Genomic DNA, 17,408 nt, shown 5'->3' with positions numbered 1-17,408 from the left:
CACTGATTATTTTACTAATTCCTGATAATATACAGTTGTCCCTCATTATATCATTCGTTCAGCTATATCATGCTTTTTTGGTACTCCAAATATAAGTCACTTTAGCCAATAATTTTTCAAAAATCAGTTGCCATTGGATTTCTACTGGCAAAAAAGTATTATCTTATTCTAATCTACAACTTGAAAGCACCATAGTTATGAAATACAATCCACAAAAAAAAGCAAGTCGGCATGGAGATTTAAAATAGACAAAACAGATGGATAGCTACATTGGTTATATCACTCATTTAGTTTGTCTCCCAACATGCGTAATGTGATGAGGGTCTACTGTATTTAGCATAAATGATACACTTATTTCATTTAGGTATACAAAATGTAAGTATAAAAGGAATTAGTTTAATAATCCAAACAGTTTAAATTTAACAAAACTTTTTTATAGTAAAACATTTTTTTAAAATAAAAATAAAAAGACTATGATAAATAGAAAATTAAAATGTCATCTCATTTCAATTTATTTATTTATTTTTTCATTTCATTTCATTAAAACTTTTATATATATTTTTTTTTAATTTATCATATTATATTCAAGCAGATCCATAGCTATGAGGTGGCTAAGTAGTGCCTATATATTATATAAAGACACTATTGACTAAAATAAACTACAGTATATATAATGCAAGCTTCCACTACTGTTACTTATTTTTGCACTTAAACTATGGCCTAATGCTATCTGGGAAAAAAAAAAAAATGCATCATAATTTTTTCAGTATGTTCCTCTAGTTCCCCAATTATTTATTCCTGGAAGTGTACTTAAATAGTTAAAATTCATTTAAATAAATTCAATTCATTATGATTAACACAAAATTGTTAGAATAACTTTTGAAATAAATATGTTAAGCAATCTAAATAATCATTTTACAGTGTAAATTAAATAAAAGATAAATTTTAAATAAAATATGATGCAGAAGTTTTGTACTAATATGGTAATGTCCTTGATAATTACATTATCATTCATACTTGATAATTTTCCAAAAATAGTATGAATACTACTAAATAAGTAATAGATTATATCATCATTGTGAAAAGTATTCTCTTAATAATTAAACAGTATTTATTTAATAATAATATATTTTTTATTTAATTTAACAAGCTTACAAAACAAACTACCTATGGAAATACTAATATACTAACCAAAAGGATCTAGATCTATTGGTTAGCCTAAGGAGAGAAAACTCTGCAAGACCATAATGGTCTTCACCCCAAATACTTGGAAGAATTATGATAAATATAAGGATTTATTTTATAGTATTGTTATTATAAATTTATACTTAAAGTCATTGTTTTTAATTCATAAAAAATATAGCTATTCTATAATTCATATATATATATATATATATAAAATAATGAAATATTCACAAAAAATATTGAGAGAGAGACTAAACTACAATTTCATCATCAGCAGCATATTTTGCTAATGGTTTTAAATAAATTTTGCACTAAATAACATTTTTTTTAGATATTAGTTCATGTCATTTATTTCTTTTACTTCTTTTCTAGTAATTTATAAAGAAATAAAATAAATAAATAAAGCAATTTTAAACATTTTCCATGTTTATTTTCCCAAAAGACACAATCAATACAATCAGTGCTATGAATAGAAAAACTAACGACTTATAATCTGAAAAATAAAGCAAAACTGATTTCATTTCTAACTAATCAAATAATTTATTTTATGTTTTCTAATGAAATGCATTAACATATTTTACTAATTCTGGCACTTAACTAAACAAATTTATTTAAAAATAATTTCATAATATGAATTTATAAAACAAAAACACAAATTAGTTTTTATAAATAAAGTGAAAAATTCAATTTAGTTTCCTTTAATGTTAATGTGAATTAAAGATTTAGAAATGATATATAACTAAATTATATGTTAATTAAAGCATGTCACTGCATCATTGAAAGCGTGTGCATAAATATATGAAGTTATCTTGACTATTTGTAAATAATAGAAAAACACTGAATGTCAAAATATTTTTAGAAATAAATATAGAAATATCCAAAAATGTGCAATATTCTATCTTTATTTCTTGAATTATAATTCAAAAATATAACAAAATTTCAAAGAAACTTTCTTTAAACTTAAGATACACTATATTCAATTACATTAAATAAAAATTTTTTAAACTTTTTAAATTTTGTGAATAAAACTAAAAAGAGCTTTCTCAAATAATAAAATTTGTTTTGAAACACGAGAGCACGAGTAGCACAGAAAATATTTAGTAAAATTATATGCAATAATTAGGAAATTTTATGCTTAAAAATAAAGATAAGATGTTCGCAAGTACCGTACTCAAATAAAATATTTACTAGAAAACAAATAGAACTGAAAAGTATAAAAAGTGACTTTTTAAAAATTTAATTCTTAAAAAAACTGCTTTTTCTACAGTCAAAATAACTGTCCTGCTTAAGGAATATTGGCAATAACTAATTCTGAACTATTTGTACTTGATTGCCTCTTGTTCTCATTTTAATTCATAGGAACGAGCATAGGTAGGGTTGCTTGAGAGAATGTATCATACAGTAACACAGAATGACAAAGATAAATATATAATAAGAGAGATTACTCTCTCCTTTTATAATTCACAGAATATTCAGGTTGCCTACATAAACTTTTAATTTTTATTATTTTAATAGAATTTTACCATACTTCCTCTTTTATAATGAACAACTGCTACTTTTAAAACTGTACATAACTTCTGCCACACAGATTAATGTAAAGTAGGAACAGAGGAGGGACATATTGTCTGACATGCATATCCTCTAAAATTAATAAAAGCGTGTTTATCTTCGTCATCATGTGTTACTGTATAATACATTCTCCTTATGCTAATTCTGAACTATTACATTTTTAAAGTACAATCTGAAGTTTTTTACTGAGTGGAATCTTTATTCATTACCAACAAAAATACATGTTGACCCATTCAAGGATGCCGCAACCTCTTACCAATCCCACTCTTCTTTTTTGCTAATACAGTTTAAGATAACAAATAGATAAGTCTGGCCAGTATTATTCCAAATACTGTTTTCATAGAAAATATCTACTTATAGTGAGCAAATTAACAACATCCTGAACTGTCATATATTAATTAATAATTTTAAATTAACTGTTTTCATTAGATCTCCTATTGACCTATAACTAATTTTCAACTCCCAAGAATGCCTTATTGACTCTGGAGGTCGATATTGACCAGTTTGGAAATCCCCGGACAAGATAGTATAATTTATAATTACTTATAATCATTGTTTCTGTAATTTAGCAAATAAGTTATTTCCTAATCTAATGTGAAAAGTATAAACATAATAATCTTGTATACAATTCTAATTGATAACACTAATCTAATAATTGCTTTATGATAAATAAGATTAAGAAGTGTTTTTAATGTAGAATTTTCCTAACATTATGTCATTTGAACTTTTCTATGAATAAAACTCTTGTGTAATGATTATTACCAGTGAAAGCATTTTAAATATTATAATTTCAAGTACTGGTTTAAAGGATTACAAATATTGCATTATTGTCATCACTGAAACTATTTTAAATATTTATATATTAACTCATTCCAAATTATTATAACAGCTCCAAAATTTAATTTTAATTATGTATATATTGCTTTTAATGTTTTTATATTAAAAAATTAATTACTATAATTAAAATAATATCACAAACTAACCTTCTTTTTTGTAAAAAGTTCAAATATGGATCAGTTTAGTTTTTAAAATAATATATAATTTTTATAGTCGGTCATCGCAACTATTTGGATGGTATAAAGTAAATTGATAGTCATTAAAATTATAAATTATACAATAAATTAATATAAAAATAGTTCATTGATTACGCTATTTAAATCTGCAGACTGTTATTTAATGAATGAGTAGTAACAATCAGTATTTAATCAGCAAGACATTAAAAATTTTCCTTATAAATTTAAAAAAAAAAAAATTTTCCTTATAAATTTAAAAAAAAAAAAAAAATCGATGAATTAAAATTAGCTAGAACTAGTTTAATCTGTAATTAGGTAATCATAACAGTATAATATATAATGTCAGGTATATCATATCCATACATTTTCAATTTTAAATTTTTGTGGGTATGTTTAAACTTTTTGATCAATTTAATAACTTACAAAAATATATTGTAAATCAAATCAAGTTATTTATTTATAATCATTTAACATTACTGATGATTCTGTGGCAATATAATATATTACTACAAAATTATTAATACAATATCATCATCAACAATAATACAAGAGTGACAACCTAGGCAGTTTCATTCAATTCTAATAAATTTCATTTTTTTTAATACTTCAAATACAGTGCATGCTGCTATTCAATCTAAACTAAATGTATGTAGTCATTCAAATTATCAGGGCAGTGTAAAAAAAGAAAAGCAAGTCAAAAGGATCTACAACAAATTTGATGTTTTTTAAAAATTAATCTCAATTTTTTTTTTTTTTTTGCTTTTGGTCAGAACATTTATCAGAAAAAATTAACAAAATTTGTTTATATTAGCAAGAGTGCACTGTATTTACTTTGCTGGACTAGATATAAGGTTATTAATCAGACAAGATTATTGTGTTTAATATTATATTAATGGGTCTGTAGTTATTGATGTGACATACAATATAGGCCTATATAAGTTATATTTTAAAGAATTTTCCATATATCATTTTATTTTATTCATAGAAATTTAAAATATTCAATAAATACTTAAATTTCCACAAATGAAATGTAATACTGAATCAAGTTTTCCTGTAATTTTTTTTTTTTTACAAGTTAATACTGTTCTTATACAGTATGGGTTTCCATTTTTGCTAACTAATCTTATATGTATTTTTATAAGAATATGCAGTGTTCTCACAATTATAAAATTTATAAAAATGGAAATCAATATCAAATAAAAATGAAATTATACTGTATATCATCTACGTTAAATTTTGACTGCAACTTACGCATACTAGGATCAAGGAAAGGTGACACATGACTACGAGAAGCTGAATTGTTATTTTTCTACCGGCAAGATATTTTTTAACAGTGAATTCCTAAGAAAAGTATTTTAAATCATATTATTATTATTATATATATATATATAAATTCTTACTATTCATACTTGTAATTTCATGCTGATTTATTATTTTGTAGATGGATAAGTCATCCCACAAATTATATTAAGAATTCAACAAAGTACAAATGAGTGAAATTTATTTTTAAGTCACATTTTAGATATCATTTTTCAAAAATATAAACACTATCTTAAAATAACAAAATTTTAGAATAATTTTCTGATGCTAAATACATAACCAGTTTTCTGCTTTTCTGTTGTAAAAAAATACCAGTTAAAAATTTATAAAAGTGGAATAATTTGCTAAATTGACAGAAACAGTAATGTAACAACAGTTGATGAGATTTTTCAAAGATAAGAAATTGTATTTAATTTGTTAATAACATTAAACTATATTTTAATTTTCTAAATTAAATGTATTTAATTATATTATTTTACATTATTTTTAATAAGAAAAATAACTAAAATCATAATAAAAAACTCATTTTTTTCCCTTATTTATTAGAGATAATATTGAAATTATAATTGAAGAGTTATAAATTATATATATTTATAAAAGTAAATTTTAATTAATATGCAAATAATGATACATTGTAACTTAATGGCAAATTATATATATATATCTCTCAACAAATACTAAAGAACCAATAAATTAAGAAATTTTAAGTATCATACTTCATTTATTACTGTATAAGCTATAAAATTTTTAGACAGATATTGCTGAGACAAGGATTTAATTACAATTAAATAATTAATTTTTTTCGACAATTACAACACAATTTATTTTAACAACTATTTGGCTGACTATGGTATGTCTTGCATTTTATTTAATCTGACTGATGAGGACTAGAAATAAAATGCCTACAAAACTCGAAATTTCGTAGTTGGTATCTAAATAATCTGCATTTCCAGCCTTCAAACAGTTATACTTTTTACGGAATCCCATCTAAAAGGAAAAGATTCTATATGCAGTTAAGACTGAATGATTTTTTATATCACAATAGACTGAAATTTGTTAAGATAAAAAATTTTCACATGTAATAATTGTCAAGGTCAACTTTCTATTTCTCATTTATGCTGCAAATGTAAGAAGTTAGAAAATCTTAGAAGGAAGTGTGACATTACATTTTTGAGTGATTATAATTCAATGGAAGTTTTATATTCTAAGTTATATCAAGGAAATACAACTCAGATTTTTAGATTGCATAAATTAACACAACCAGAAAAGAAATTAATATAATTAATGGTTAAAAAAGTAAACCTTTTCAATTTGTATTATCTTTAAATCTAGAAAATTAAAAATGTATTCCCTCTGTAATGGGAGTTTAATCTCTATTATAATAAAGAAACATTTGATTTGAATTGATTATCACCAAACTTTTGTTCTTATTAAATACAATATCTAAAGTAAATAAATTTGTTGAATTCAATATATATAATCATTTATATAAATATAAAAATGTTTATTCTTTACTCATAGGTTAGTAGTACATGTAAATATATTATTAATTTTTATCGAGTGAAGTCATAATGTTTAATATGACTAATACATCATTATATTCTGCCACTTTCTATCTGAGACTATTAAAACAATGAACAGGAGGCACCTTTATCAAAGAACCATATTTTTTTTTTTTTAATTTCATATTTAACATTGTTTACAATATACATTTTGGCTGGACACTAAATTGACACTCAGTTCTAAAATATAAACAAACATTTTTTAACAATACAATAAAAATTATTATGCCAATAAAAAAGTATCATTATACTCACATTAGATATATATACATGTACAAACTGAAGTATTCACACATTTTATAAGAATTGTCATTACAATTTCACTTGATAAGTTTGCATAAGCCACCCCGAATATAAAACAATTTTTGTTTTTCATTGTTTCATGAATTTTTATAGAAATATTAATTCCTGAGCTGCTAATTACAAATATGTACAGAAACTAATAGAATAATAATAATAATAAGTAATAAAATGAATAGAAAAATAAGCGTATAGAAGCCACAGAAACAAACAGTTAAGTGAATTAAAATTAAACCCGTAACCAAAGGGTGGGTTGAAAAAAAAAAAAACACAGATAAAGTGTATGTGTATATGTGTGTTGAAATTTTTAATTAAAAATTCCTTTAAAATTAAAATATAATTACATTTAAAATTGATTTATTTGGAAAATTTGGAATGTATCATTTTTATTTTTATCATTGCATTTGGTATCTCTTTACTTATCCCATTCTCTTATTTAAATTGTTATTTTACTTATTTATGATAGTCACTTTAAATAATAAGTAAAAGCAGCTTTATAAAGATTTCAAATACTAAATTTTTCAGTCTATTCTTGTTTATTTCTTGAATTATTACATAGTCACTTTAAAAGAGAAATGTTACAAGCTAGTATCTATATAAACATAGTATGAAAAAGAATTTCATATTATACTACGAAGGACGATAAAAACTTCTTTTCATAATATATATAATAAATATATATTCTTTCATATATAAGAGGAACTGTTTTCATTTTTATTATAAATTAAAGATAAAAATACATATATTCTTATGCATTTTGTTTTTAATTTGTATTTATTAATCTAAAATAAGACAGATTATATGAAAAACTATTTGGCTATTATTTTATATTAAATAGTAAAGAAAATATAAAATAAAATGTCAAAGATTAATTCAATCAATCTGAGATTAAATCATTAAAAAATATTTATTGAAATGTTTCAATCTTCAACCATCTGTAACTTTTCAATCAAGAAATACAATGCAGTATAATGCTTGAATTTGATTAATTGAAAGGAATATTAATCTTTAAACTAATTATGTCATATTAATAAACAGGAAAAAGATTTTTAGATATTTTATTTATATTTATAATGATTTTTATATTAAATCATTACAAAACATTAATTAAAGCTAAATCACATTCATGTTATTACAACTCTTAATTATCAAGTTTATTTAACTTAAAGTTAAGTAAAATATTTACTATAAATAACAGCAACCTCATCAAAATACATTCTCATACTTCAGTAAACTTTCCATTATTAAAACTGAAATATATTATTACTTTCCTTATTAAATTTTTATTAATACATAATATATTAATATAATGAGAAACTTATTGTATTCATTATGTTATCACTATAATTTCATACGTGATAAATTTCAAAAAAGAATTGTTTTAATTGTATACAATAATAAATAACATAACGTTACAAACTAATATGAAAATTTTATTAAATTCACTAAAGCACATTTAAATAATTTAAAAATTATTTCTGTTATTAAATTATAAATAAATAAATAAAACTATTTTAAGAATTTAGTCTCATATTTTACACGTTACTATTTCTATAAATTGAACTAATACTTAATACTATTTTTACATTTTAAATCACAAATAAAATTATTTTTGTACTTACAGTAATCCTATTTCCATGATTTTGTAAATAATTGACCAATTTATTACATAAAAATTATCTTAAACACGCTGCCTTTTAGTTCAGTATTGGCAAACACATACAAAAATAATACTAACAGATAAACAATTTAAATTTGCAATTGATTTCATATATTGAATAATCAATATTCCAGTTAATCAAGATTTATTTCTAAGATTTTTATTTCTTAAGTACTGGTAATAGGGAAATTGTTTACATTAATGTTAATTTACGAAATATCTTATTAATGTAAATTAATTTTACTTTAGTTAAATTTTTTAAAATCCATCTAATGAAATATAATGTATTAAATTCATTACATTTTACTGATTTATAGCATTTCTTTTAATTTCTGAAGATTGACTATTCTAATTTAAGGAAGAGGGTTAATAAAAGTTACTCAAAACAGGTAAAAACCAATTTAATTAATAAAATGATTATTAATAATTATTATAAAATCAATGGACTATTTCACATTACAGATTCAGTATTTTGAGTTATTCAATGCTAATAAATCTGAAGAATATATAAATTCTAGACAAAAATATTTTTAATGTTGCAGAATATATAATGTTAAAAAAAAAAAATTACGTACACTTTTACACCAGGTGGTACATCCCAGACACATTCTCCTGTTGTCAAATTTGCATATATATGTTCATTGGTCCTTGGTTCAATAATCTCCACCCATTCCACCCTAATAAAAATAAATTCAAACATGCTACAACTCAATAAAAATAAATTGTTATTCAGGTCTAAAAAGAAAAAAAAAAACACATTTTTTAAAAATATAATCAAAAATTTCCTAAAATTTCAGCAACAAACTCTACACTTTTTATAACTAAGATATGGATTACTAATCTGATTTAATCATAAAATTGTAAATAAAATAAACTATGCCTTACATATCCATATAAAGAAAAATTTTCCATTTCTATTATTTTAATAGTTAGTCACAGTATACAATTACAACAGTCCAATGCAAATAATGTATAGGATATTGTAAACAGCTTGAAAGGAAACTTAAATCTAAATTCTTATAATTAACACAAACATGTGATGACAAGTTAGACAGTAAGGATAATTAGAGATAGGGAACAACGGCAATTCAGTAAAGTGAAACTTTAAATTTTTAATAAAAATCCTTAATCATAATTAAGTCAGTAAAATATTAATAAAATCGTCACTTAAAACACTGTAATAAATTGCCTTTTAAAGTAATGTAAAATCATTACAATACTTGAAAAGTTATTCGTTAAATTCTTTTAATTACGAAGAGTTTTTTTTTAATGAAAAAGATATTAAATATAATACATATTTCCATTGAGTAATTTTTATTTTTTGAAACGGATTCCATTAATATAGTAACACATTTAAAATTAGAACCCAACCGTCAAATCTAACGGTCATAAAGACAAAACTAGAAAAAATAAACATCGTTAACCATGTGGGTGTAGGCACATTAAGTAAACTATCCGTGTCTGTAATTACTATGCAAGCTGCATAGTTAAGAAACTATAAGAAACAGATTAAAGAATTATTTTGTATAATTAGCAAATTTAATCAGTAGCTATGACCCCGATGCAACTGAGCCAGACATCAAACAAGACACGTGAGTTTAACAGCACCAACTAAAAATACCATTCAATTTAGCACGAACTTCAGTTGCTGAATATTTACAAAATATAAATAAATTACACCGTCTTCAAGATTGTTTTCTTATTGACTTGATAAACGAGTATTTTACGTTAATTTATCGAGTAAAATTATATAATATCCAGTTTGTAGATAAGTGTGTAAATTTTAAAGCCTTAAACGAATGGATAAAAATCATGTTAACCCATTTCAACAAGGTATATTTCGTAACACGCGATTAACTTCAAGGTTAAAGAAGAAAGGAAAAAAGACAACTTCCGCAATTTTTATAGAGCTACATATATTACAAATTCGAATATAAAAAAGTATATACAGAAAGGAGATAACGAAAACTTCGTAACTCCCATCCTAGTGACGTCAATTTCTTTTATATTTAGGAACAAAAACGATAACAAGCTTGAAGCCAATTGAAGAGGATAACCGAAACGTCAATAAGGTGATGATAAATTCTATTTTAAAACCAGTCTGATACATGTTAAATTGGTTTAACCGTAGTTGTATTCTTAACTACGTTTGATTGATACCAATTTGAGAAGAAACATTTGCGTGTATAAACCGATAAGTGACACTTAACAGAAAGTACTATTATTTTGCAGTTTTCTTTCGACACTCCTCCCCAGTATATTCAATACGTAGTAGTGGAAGATTGTTTGATTTTCCAATACATACATACTACTACTACACCGTTTATAGTCGGGAAAACTCATTTATGAAACTAAAAATAAAATTCCCATTTGGTAAAAGGCGTTTTCGATTGGTAAAAATTTTATTTAAGTAAGACTGTACAATCCGGAACAGGGCAACTATCGGCGGAATATTAGAGTGATTTAAAATTACATATATTTAAAGTATTTAACCTGGTAGGAGAAACTACTAGTTAGCGTATGAACAATCCAAATTAATGTACAATCGATACAACGTGACAATTATTCATTTGTGAACGATGATAACGTGACGGGCTGTGACTAAAATGTAGAAAGTATTCAAATTTACGTCGATTAGATTTATGCCGATGTCTTGTTTCCGCATATAAATTTAATCTACATCTTTGAACAACTTCTTATAGTTAAAATATTTTAAATGAATTAAAAACACCGGTGCAATTTCTGAATTAAATTCGTAAACTATTCGGGCTAAATTTAACTTAAATAACTTTAATGTAGTATATAAAATATACGAATTTTATTGTAGAATATGAGTATCAAATGGAATTTTGCCATCTGGTTATTCAGTTAACAAAAAAAAAAAATATTTTGTTTCTTCATACCAAAATTAATTTTTTACTTAAGTTAAAGCAAAATTTCTTCGTATACCGGCTGTAATACCCGCATAATTAGTTTAAAAAGTCAGAAATAAAACTAAAATTCAGTCATTAAACTTTATACGCCGGTTTACACGGTTTCCATTTATAATAAAAAATGAATGAGTTTATTAATTTGTGCACGATAACCTTTTGACGTCAAGAAACTTATTAAAAATCATAAATTATGTTATATATTTATCTATTTGAAAGTTATTTATATTTAATTCAGAAAACAGTATTTTATGTCGCATACCGCGGAGAAAAATCACTAATTTAGAAGAAATAAAATTAGCCATTACCAATTAACTCATTAAGATTCTCTGTGAGTAATAGCATGATTTACTACATTAGGATGACTAACCAAAAGCTGTAAAAGTATAGCTCGTAAACGTTAAAGCAATTGTTTAAATTCTCAAAAAATAATTATTATTGTAACACTAAACACGATCGGTACCATTCAGAATCTCCGCGTAAATTACAGAGAGTAATTATACGCATACAAATATCGCAGTAAATGGCGCCTATTGTCAAAATAGACCCCTTGTTGAAAGTGAGATGGATTTTTGTTTTCTTGTTCAGTTACGACGGGGCTGTCGGGCAAATAATTTTTATAAGTGGAGTTCATCTGGACTCTGCTGACGAAACAACTGCAGGAAATCGTCGCAGTACAAACACTAAAATAAACGCTTTACTCATTCCAGACGGTGAAAGATGCAGAAAAACTCCACCTTCTTGACGTAATGGGTATGTCCCATCTGTTGCTATGACTACGCAGAATAGAATGTCATGGCAATGTCTTTTTGTTGTAATATAAGTTTATAACCTTTGACTTCGTTTATCGTGATTGACAGATGTGTTTAGCATTTTTGTTTATTTTGCCATTTCTCCGGAGGAAAGAAAACGACGTTTGTAAGATCTCACCCCCGGCACACCTTGATAATTCGCAGAAATTACCGACTCGCCGCTATAACAAACGTTTATTTTTTTATTTTTTTTCATTTTAACGATCAAAGCGTGGCCAACACTGAATGAATTGCAGCCGAGCATTGAATGATGTTCAGGGATTATCACGTGGTTTACTGAATCTTTTGTTACAGGCATAATACACTCGCAGAAGTAACAGGAAGTAACTACTAAATTTTAGATAATGGCACGGTTTATGAAACACTAACACTTTACGCCATTAAAAATGCTATTTGTTTGTTTTAAACACCTCTTGAGTAGATTGAATAGTAAAACGCTACGATTGTCGTACATTTTACTGCAAATTAATTTTAACTAATGGCAGATACCGTGTTTAAATTAGCATTGATCCGAGAGGCGTTTCGTTTAAATTAAAGTGAAAAAGGTCAACTGTGCATCGTATATTGGTTAAATGTGCTATCTTCCGAGACGCATGCTATCATAATTTTACGCTTTATATAATCCATGCGGTTATCAACCTCAATTAATGCACCTGGTGCAGGGAGGAAACACAGTTCAAAAAAGCCATCTGCGTGATGAACATTGGATTTCCCAATACTATTCAATAGTCAACTTGTTCGTCATCTGCTACCGTTCACATATGACAGAATAATCTACGTTCCATCGGACAAAAATCTCCTCATACCGCTGTTCTCTTCCGAGAAAACAAACGGGAAATACAAAAATCGACTTCCCTTTTCCGAAAGTACTGTAAATGGTTATAAAAAAAAAAAAAAAATGGGACAATGGTGCATTACACTGATTACATTTAACGATAAATAATTAATTTAAATCTTTTCCAATATTCTCCTTCGTGTTTTGTGTTTACAATGATGTAATCTATACAAAAAAAGCGACAATACAAAGTTAAACTATAATGTAAACAAATTATTATCGTATTAACACGCATTAAAAATTAAAATACGGTAGATTCGATGATACTATAGACACTGTTTTTAAAATGATTGTTGTCGTAGGTGTAATTTGTAAACAAAGAGATGACAAGCAAGCTGTCAATCCACTTTTATATACTGTTTTCTACCGCTTCTGCTCTTAAAAGTGCTGGGAAACTTTACTGTATATACGTGAATTGATACATGCCCTCTAAATTAACAAAACTGTAAATATAAATATGTATGTAGATTTTGTATATGAAAAAGCAACTAATTTACCTGAAAAATAGATTATTTTCACACTTAAAATATCAGATTATTATACTATCTGTAAGTGATTAGAAACATTTAACAGATAGTTTTAAGTGTACGTTTTTCTAAGAATTATTATAAACATTTCAAATTAAAAGATAATAATACATTAAAGTTATTGAACTTTTAACAAAATAAAGAGCCTCCTCTTTCTGTATTTTGTTATAAGTTCAATAATGGAATGTCAGATAATAAATTCACATCTTAAAATAAATTCAAAAAAAAGTTTAATTCTGTTATTGGAGATTTAATGTATTACCTTTATGAGAATCAAACAGTTTTTATGTTATAATTTCTGATCATGTGAAGGTATATACAAACTGAAAACACCATTGTTTACATATGTTAATGCTCAGAATGTTTAATAATTTGAAGAAAATTGATTATAAATCATTATTTTCTGTAAATTGAATTATATATATATATATATAATTCAATCTTTCAAACTGTAATACACAGATACGTTATAAAAAGTATGTAAAATATATATTTAATTTTAAATATGGTAAAGAAATAAAATGATTTAAATTCCCTGGAACGTTTAAAAAGTGACAAGTGAAGGGTGGAACAAGACGTCAACTTATTAAACGTATTGAAAAACAAACGGTAAAACTTATATATTAATAAGTATAATTCATATCACTTGCCTGTCAGATGACATCTTGCTCCGTTATATTTTCGTTAAACGTGATGCATAATAAAGAATCCGTGATGGCAGCCGACTTAATACTTTTGCCAAACGACGTTGTCCGCCATCTTAGTCACTGCGGTAAAGAGGAAGAGATCGGTTCGAGACTAAGCAGACGAACGATACGCCCTCGAACCCCGTCAAGATTGACCTCCTGGCCGGTTTTAAATGATATTGAATTATTAACTTTCGTTTTTTAACTAACTTGAATATTTTTTTATAAAGTATTAATAAATATGTTTATATGCGTATAAAAATTTTTCTCTATATATATAATCGCCACCTTACGTCTTGTTTTTAAAATGCAACTATCGGCTGTCTGCACGCGTGTATATTATAACTTTTACTTTACCGTGACGGAACTTTAAAAATATTATTATTATTTTTTTTTTTTTTTTATGGAAAGGAATTTGATATAAATTAATTTTTAATACACGTTGAGAGTAAATAAAATGGCATTTAATATTTATTCCTAGAATAAAATTTTATAATTTATAGGATTACTATTCGGATAAATATAAATTATGTGCACGTTGCATACATTAAAAATCGCTCTTCATTAAATATATTTATTTTTTTAAAATTTGAAATAATTTCAACGTAATTTATCTAATTTAAAAATATATGTAACTGAAAAAACAGGATTATAAATTTAAAAATTTTTTAAAGGGTTGCCACTTTTACAAACTTAAAAAAAAATTATATTTTAAAGAAATATATCTGTGTTTACGTATCTTCAAAAACTTAATAATAATAATAATAATATCCTTTTCACTAGATTATTATAAAATAACTTATAAATTTTGACATAATATATACATATAAAAATTTTCCTTATGTATAATTCCATTAAATTATGTAACGGAGAAAAAAATTTTTTACATGGAATACGGATATTCTATTGTCAACAGCGTAATGCGGGCAAAATACTTCAGTTAATAATGCATTGTTGTATTGTTAATCATGCAAACAAAACGTCTTCAGTCTGCCGACGTGTAAAGTTCATCCAAGTGTATTATTAAGTTAATAAATCTTTGAATACGGAAACTCCCAGTTTTTTTTTTCTTCTTATGAATATAAATGCCCCATATAATTTAATACTATGTTTACGTACACATAAGACACTTACCGTCGAATATTCATGTCAAAAGTCACAATAAAATGAGCTAAAATAATGAATATTGATCGCCGGATCTCGATTTCGGATTCCCCCGAATTGAAAGAATTCGTACCAATTGCAAACTGCCTCTGTGCAATTGCTGGCATTTTTCTTTTCGTCACATGTTAAAATGTGTCGAAATAATCTTACTAAATAATTACCTTCGTACGAGCAAAGATTTTCGTTAGTTAATGTGCTAAAAATGATTATCAAATGTAGAATTGTTGTTGTAAATTTCAAAAAATCATGCTGTGTATGCATAGTAGCAATAATATATTCACTATCCGTCAATGTTTAAATGCTAACTAAGCAAAAATAATCGTGTCAAACATCGCCACTGAATAAAGAGATAAGACTTTTGTCCTCATTTTTAAGCAGCAGATGACAGGTGAGATTGAAACAAACACTTAGATTTAGATAATTAAAAAGTTTTCATAATATTACTAAGTATTTAAATCATGCTTCAAGCAATTTTAGACAAACACTAAACGTTTCTGTTAATTTTTCAAACAACAGAAACAGAAATCAATACACTAAAGCCTCTTATATACCATCCATAATACAGGAAATACACTAAAACATTGTCAGATTGACCACGCCACGAGGATGGAATCTTAGAATCGTTATTATAAATCTTGTTTCTATATTCAGTTTAATTTGATTTCATAACAGTTTTTGTTGTAAGCCAGCCATTACACATAAACAATCCGTATAGAAAGATATGTAGGGCAGTGTATGCATTCAACACTTTAGATACTATAGATATTGTTAACAATAAAAACAAAGTTTGACAAGTACAATGAAGACAACAGTTAAGAAAAATTTAATGAAGAAGGACTAAATCAAAAAATAATTTTTTAGGTTAATTTTCATACTTTTTTCTGTACTTAGTTTATTTCAAAAAGGTTTATCATTTCTTGTAACTCTTTCTCTGTGGGCACCAAGAGGGTCTTTTTTTTTTCAACAAGCCCATTATGGGTTTAGCCAGGTCCACAATAGGTCAGCCAGCTTTTTTTTTTTTTGTAACTCTTTCCGCCCTGTGGGCACTAAGAGGGCCTCTCATAGCAAGCCCATTATGGGTTCGGCCAGGCCCACAATGGGGCGGCCGGGTGGTGAGGGACGGGGACCGACGTATCCAAATGCACCACCCCCCGAAAAATTCCTGGGGATTTTTCGACCCGTCTGGATTCGATCCTGGGTCCCCCAGGGCGGCAGGCTGCAAACCTTGACTGCTCGGCCATCCGGCCGCTAGGTCAGCCAGATGGTGAGGGATGGGGTCCGACATATCTGTATGGACCAAACTTTATACCATAAAAAAAAAAAAAAAAAACACTTTTTAATTGTTTAACTTTAATTTTGCATAATTTTTGAAGTACAGGTAACGTTTTAAACTATCTTGAGACATTAAATTATTACAAGTAAAAAATATTCAAACTTTCAATCTAATATTTTTGATGTATTCATAGTTCTTTGAATGCAACTAAGAGGCCTTTCGTCAGTGCCCATTAAAAGTTTGACTAGAATTGTAACAAGCAGTAGACAGTGAGGGATGAGACTGAAATATCCAGTCCAGATCATCTATGAAAAATTTCTAAGAATCTACCCCAGATTCAAACTGCAGTTGCTCAGAATAGCAGACAGGAATCTTAACTACCTCAGCCGTCAAGCTGTCAAAGATGATGCATTTGAACGTATCGGAAGCATAAGATATTTTAACTTATCTCGTTAGTTTAACGTCAGGAGACAATCTTAAGAAATAAATAGTTAATCGGAATACCTTAATTATAAGTCGAATAAATTAATAACGGTCGTTCACAATTAAACAAATACAGAAAAATGGATCAG

The 17,408-nt window shown here is 25.9% G+C and overlaps 1 protein-coding gene across 1 annotated transcript in view; it reads right to left on the bottom strand.

The window, feature by feature from the left end:
- Positions 1-14,538, bottom strand: part of RhoGAP93B (MyTH4 and RhoGAP_KIAA1688 domain-containing protein RhoGAP93B) — a 58,213-nt gene extending 43,675 nt beyond the window's left edge. The window contains exons 1-2 of the mRNA XM_067278265.1: positions 14,364-14,538; positions 9,185-9,286 (exon numbers count right to left, since the gene is read on the bottom strand). Coding sequence (XP_067134366.1) covers positions 9,185-9,286; positions 14,364-14,377 — 116 coding nt within the window. The 5' untranslated portion in view covers positions 14,378-14,538. The remainder of the gene's footprint in view (positions 1-9,184; positions 9,287-14,363) is intronic.
- Positions 14,539-17,408: the final 2,870 nt, after the last annotated feature.

This window comes from Centruroides vittatus, unplaced genomic scaffold (genome assembly GCF_030686945.1).
Source record: "Centruroides vittatus isolate TY-2023 unplaced genomic scaffold, ASM3068694v2 contig_799, whole genome shotgun sequence".
In the NCBI taxonomy this organism is placed as follows: Eukaryota; Metazoa; Arthropoda; class Arachnida; order Scorpiones; family Buthidae; genus Centruroides; species Centruroides vittatus.
This window is presented reverse-complemented; position numbering and strand designations above follow the sequence as displayed.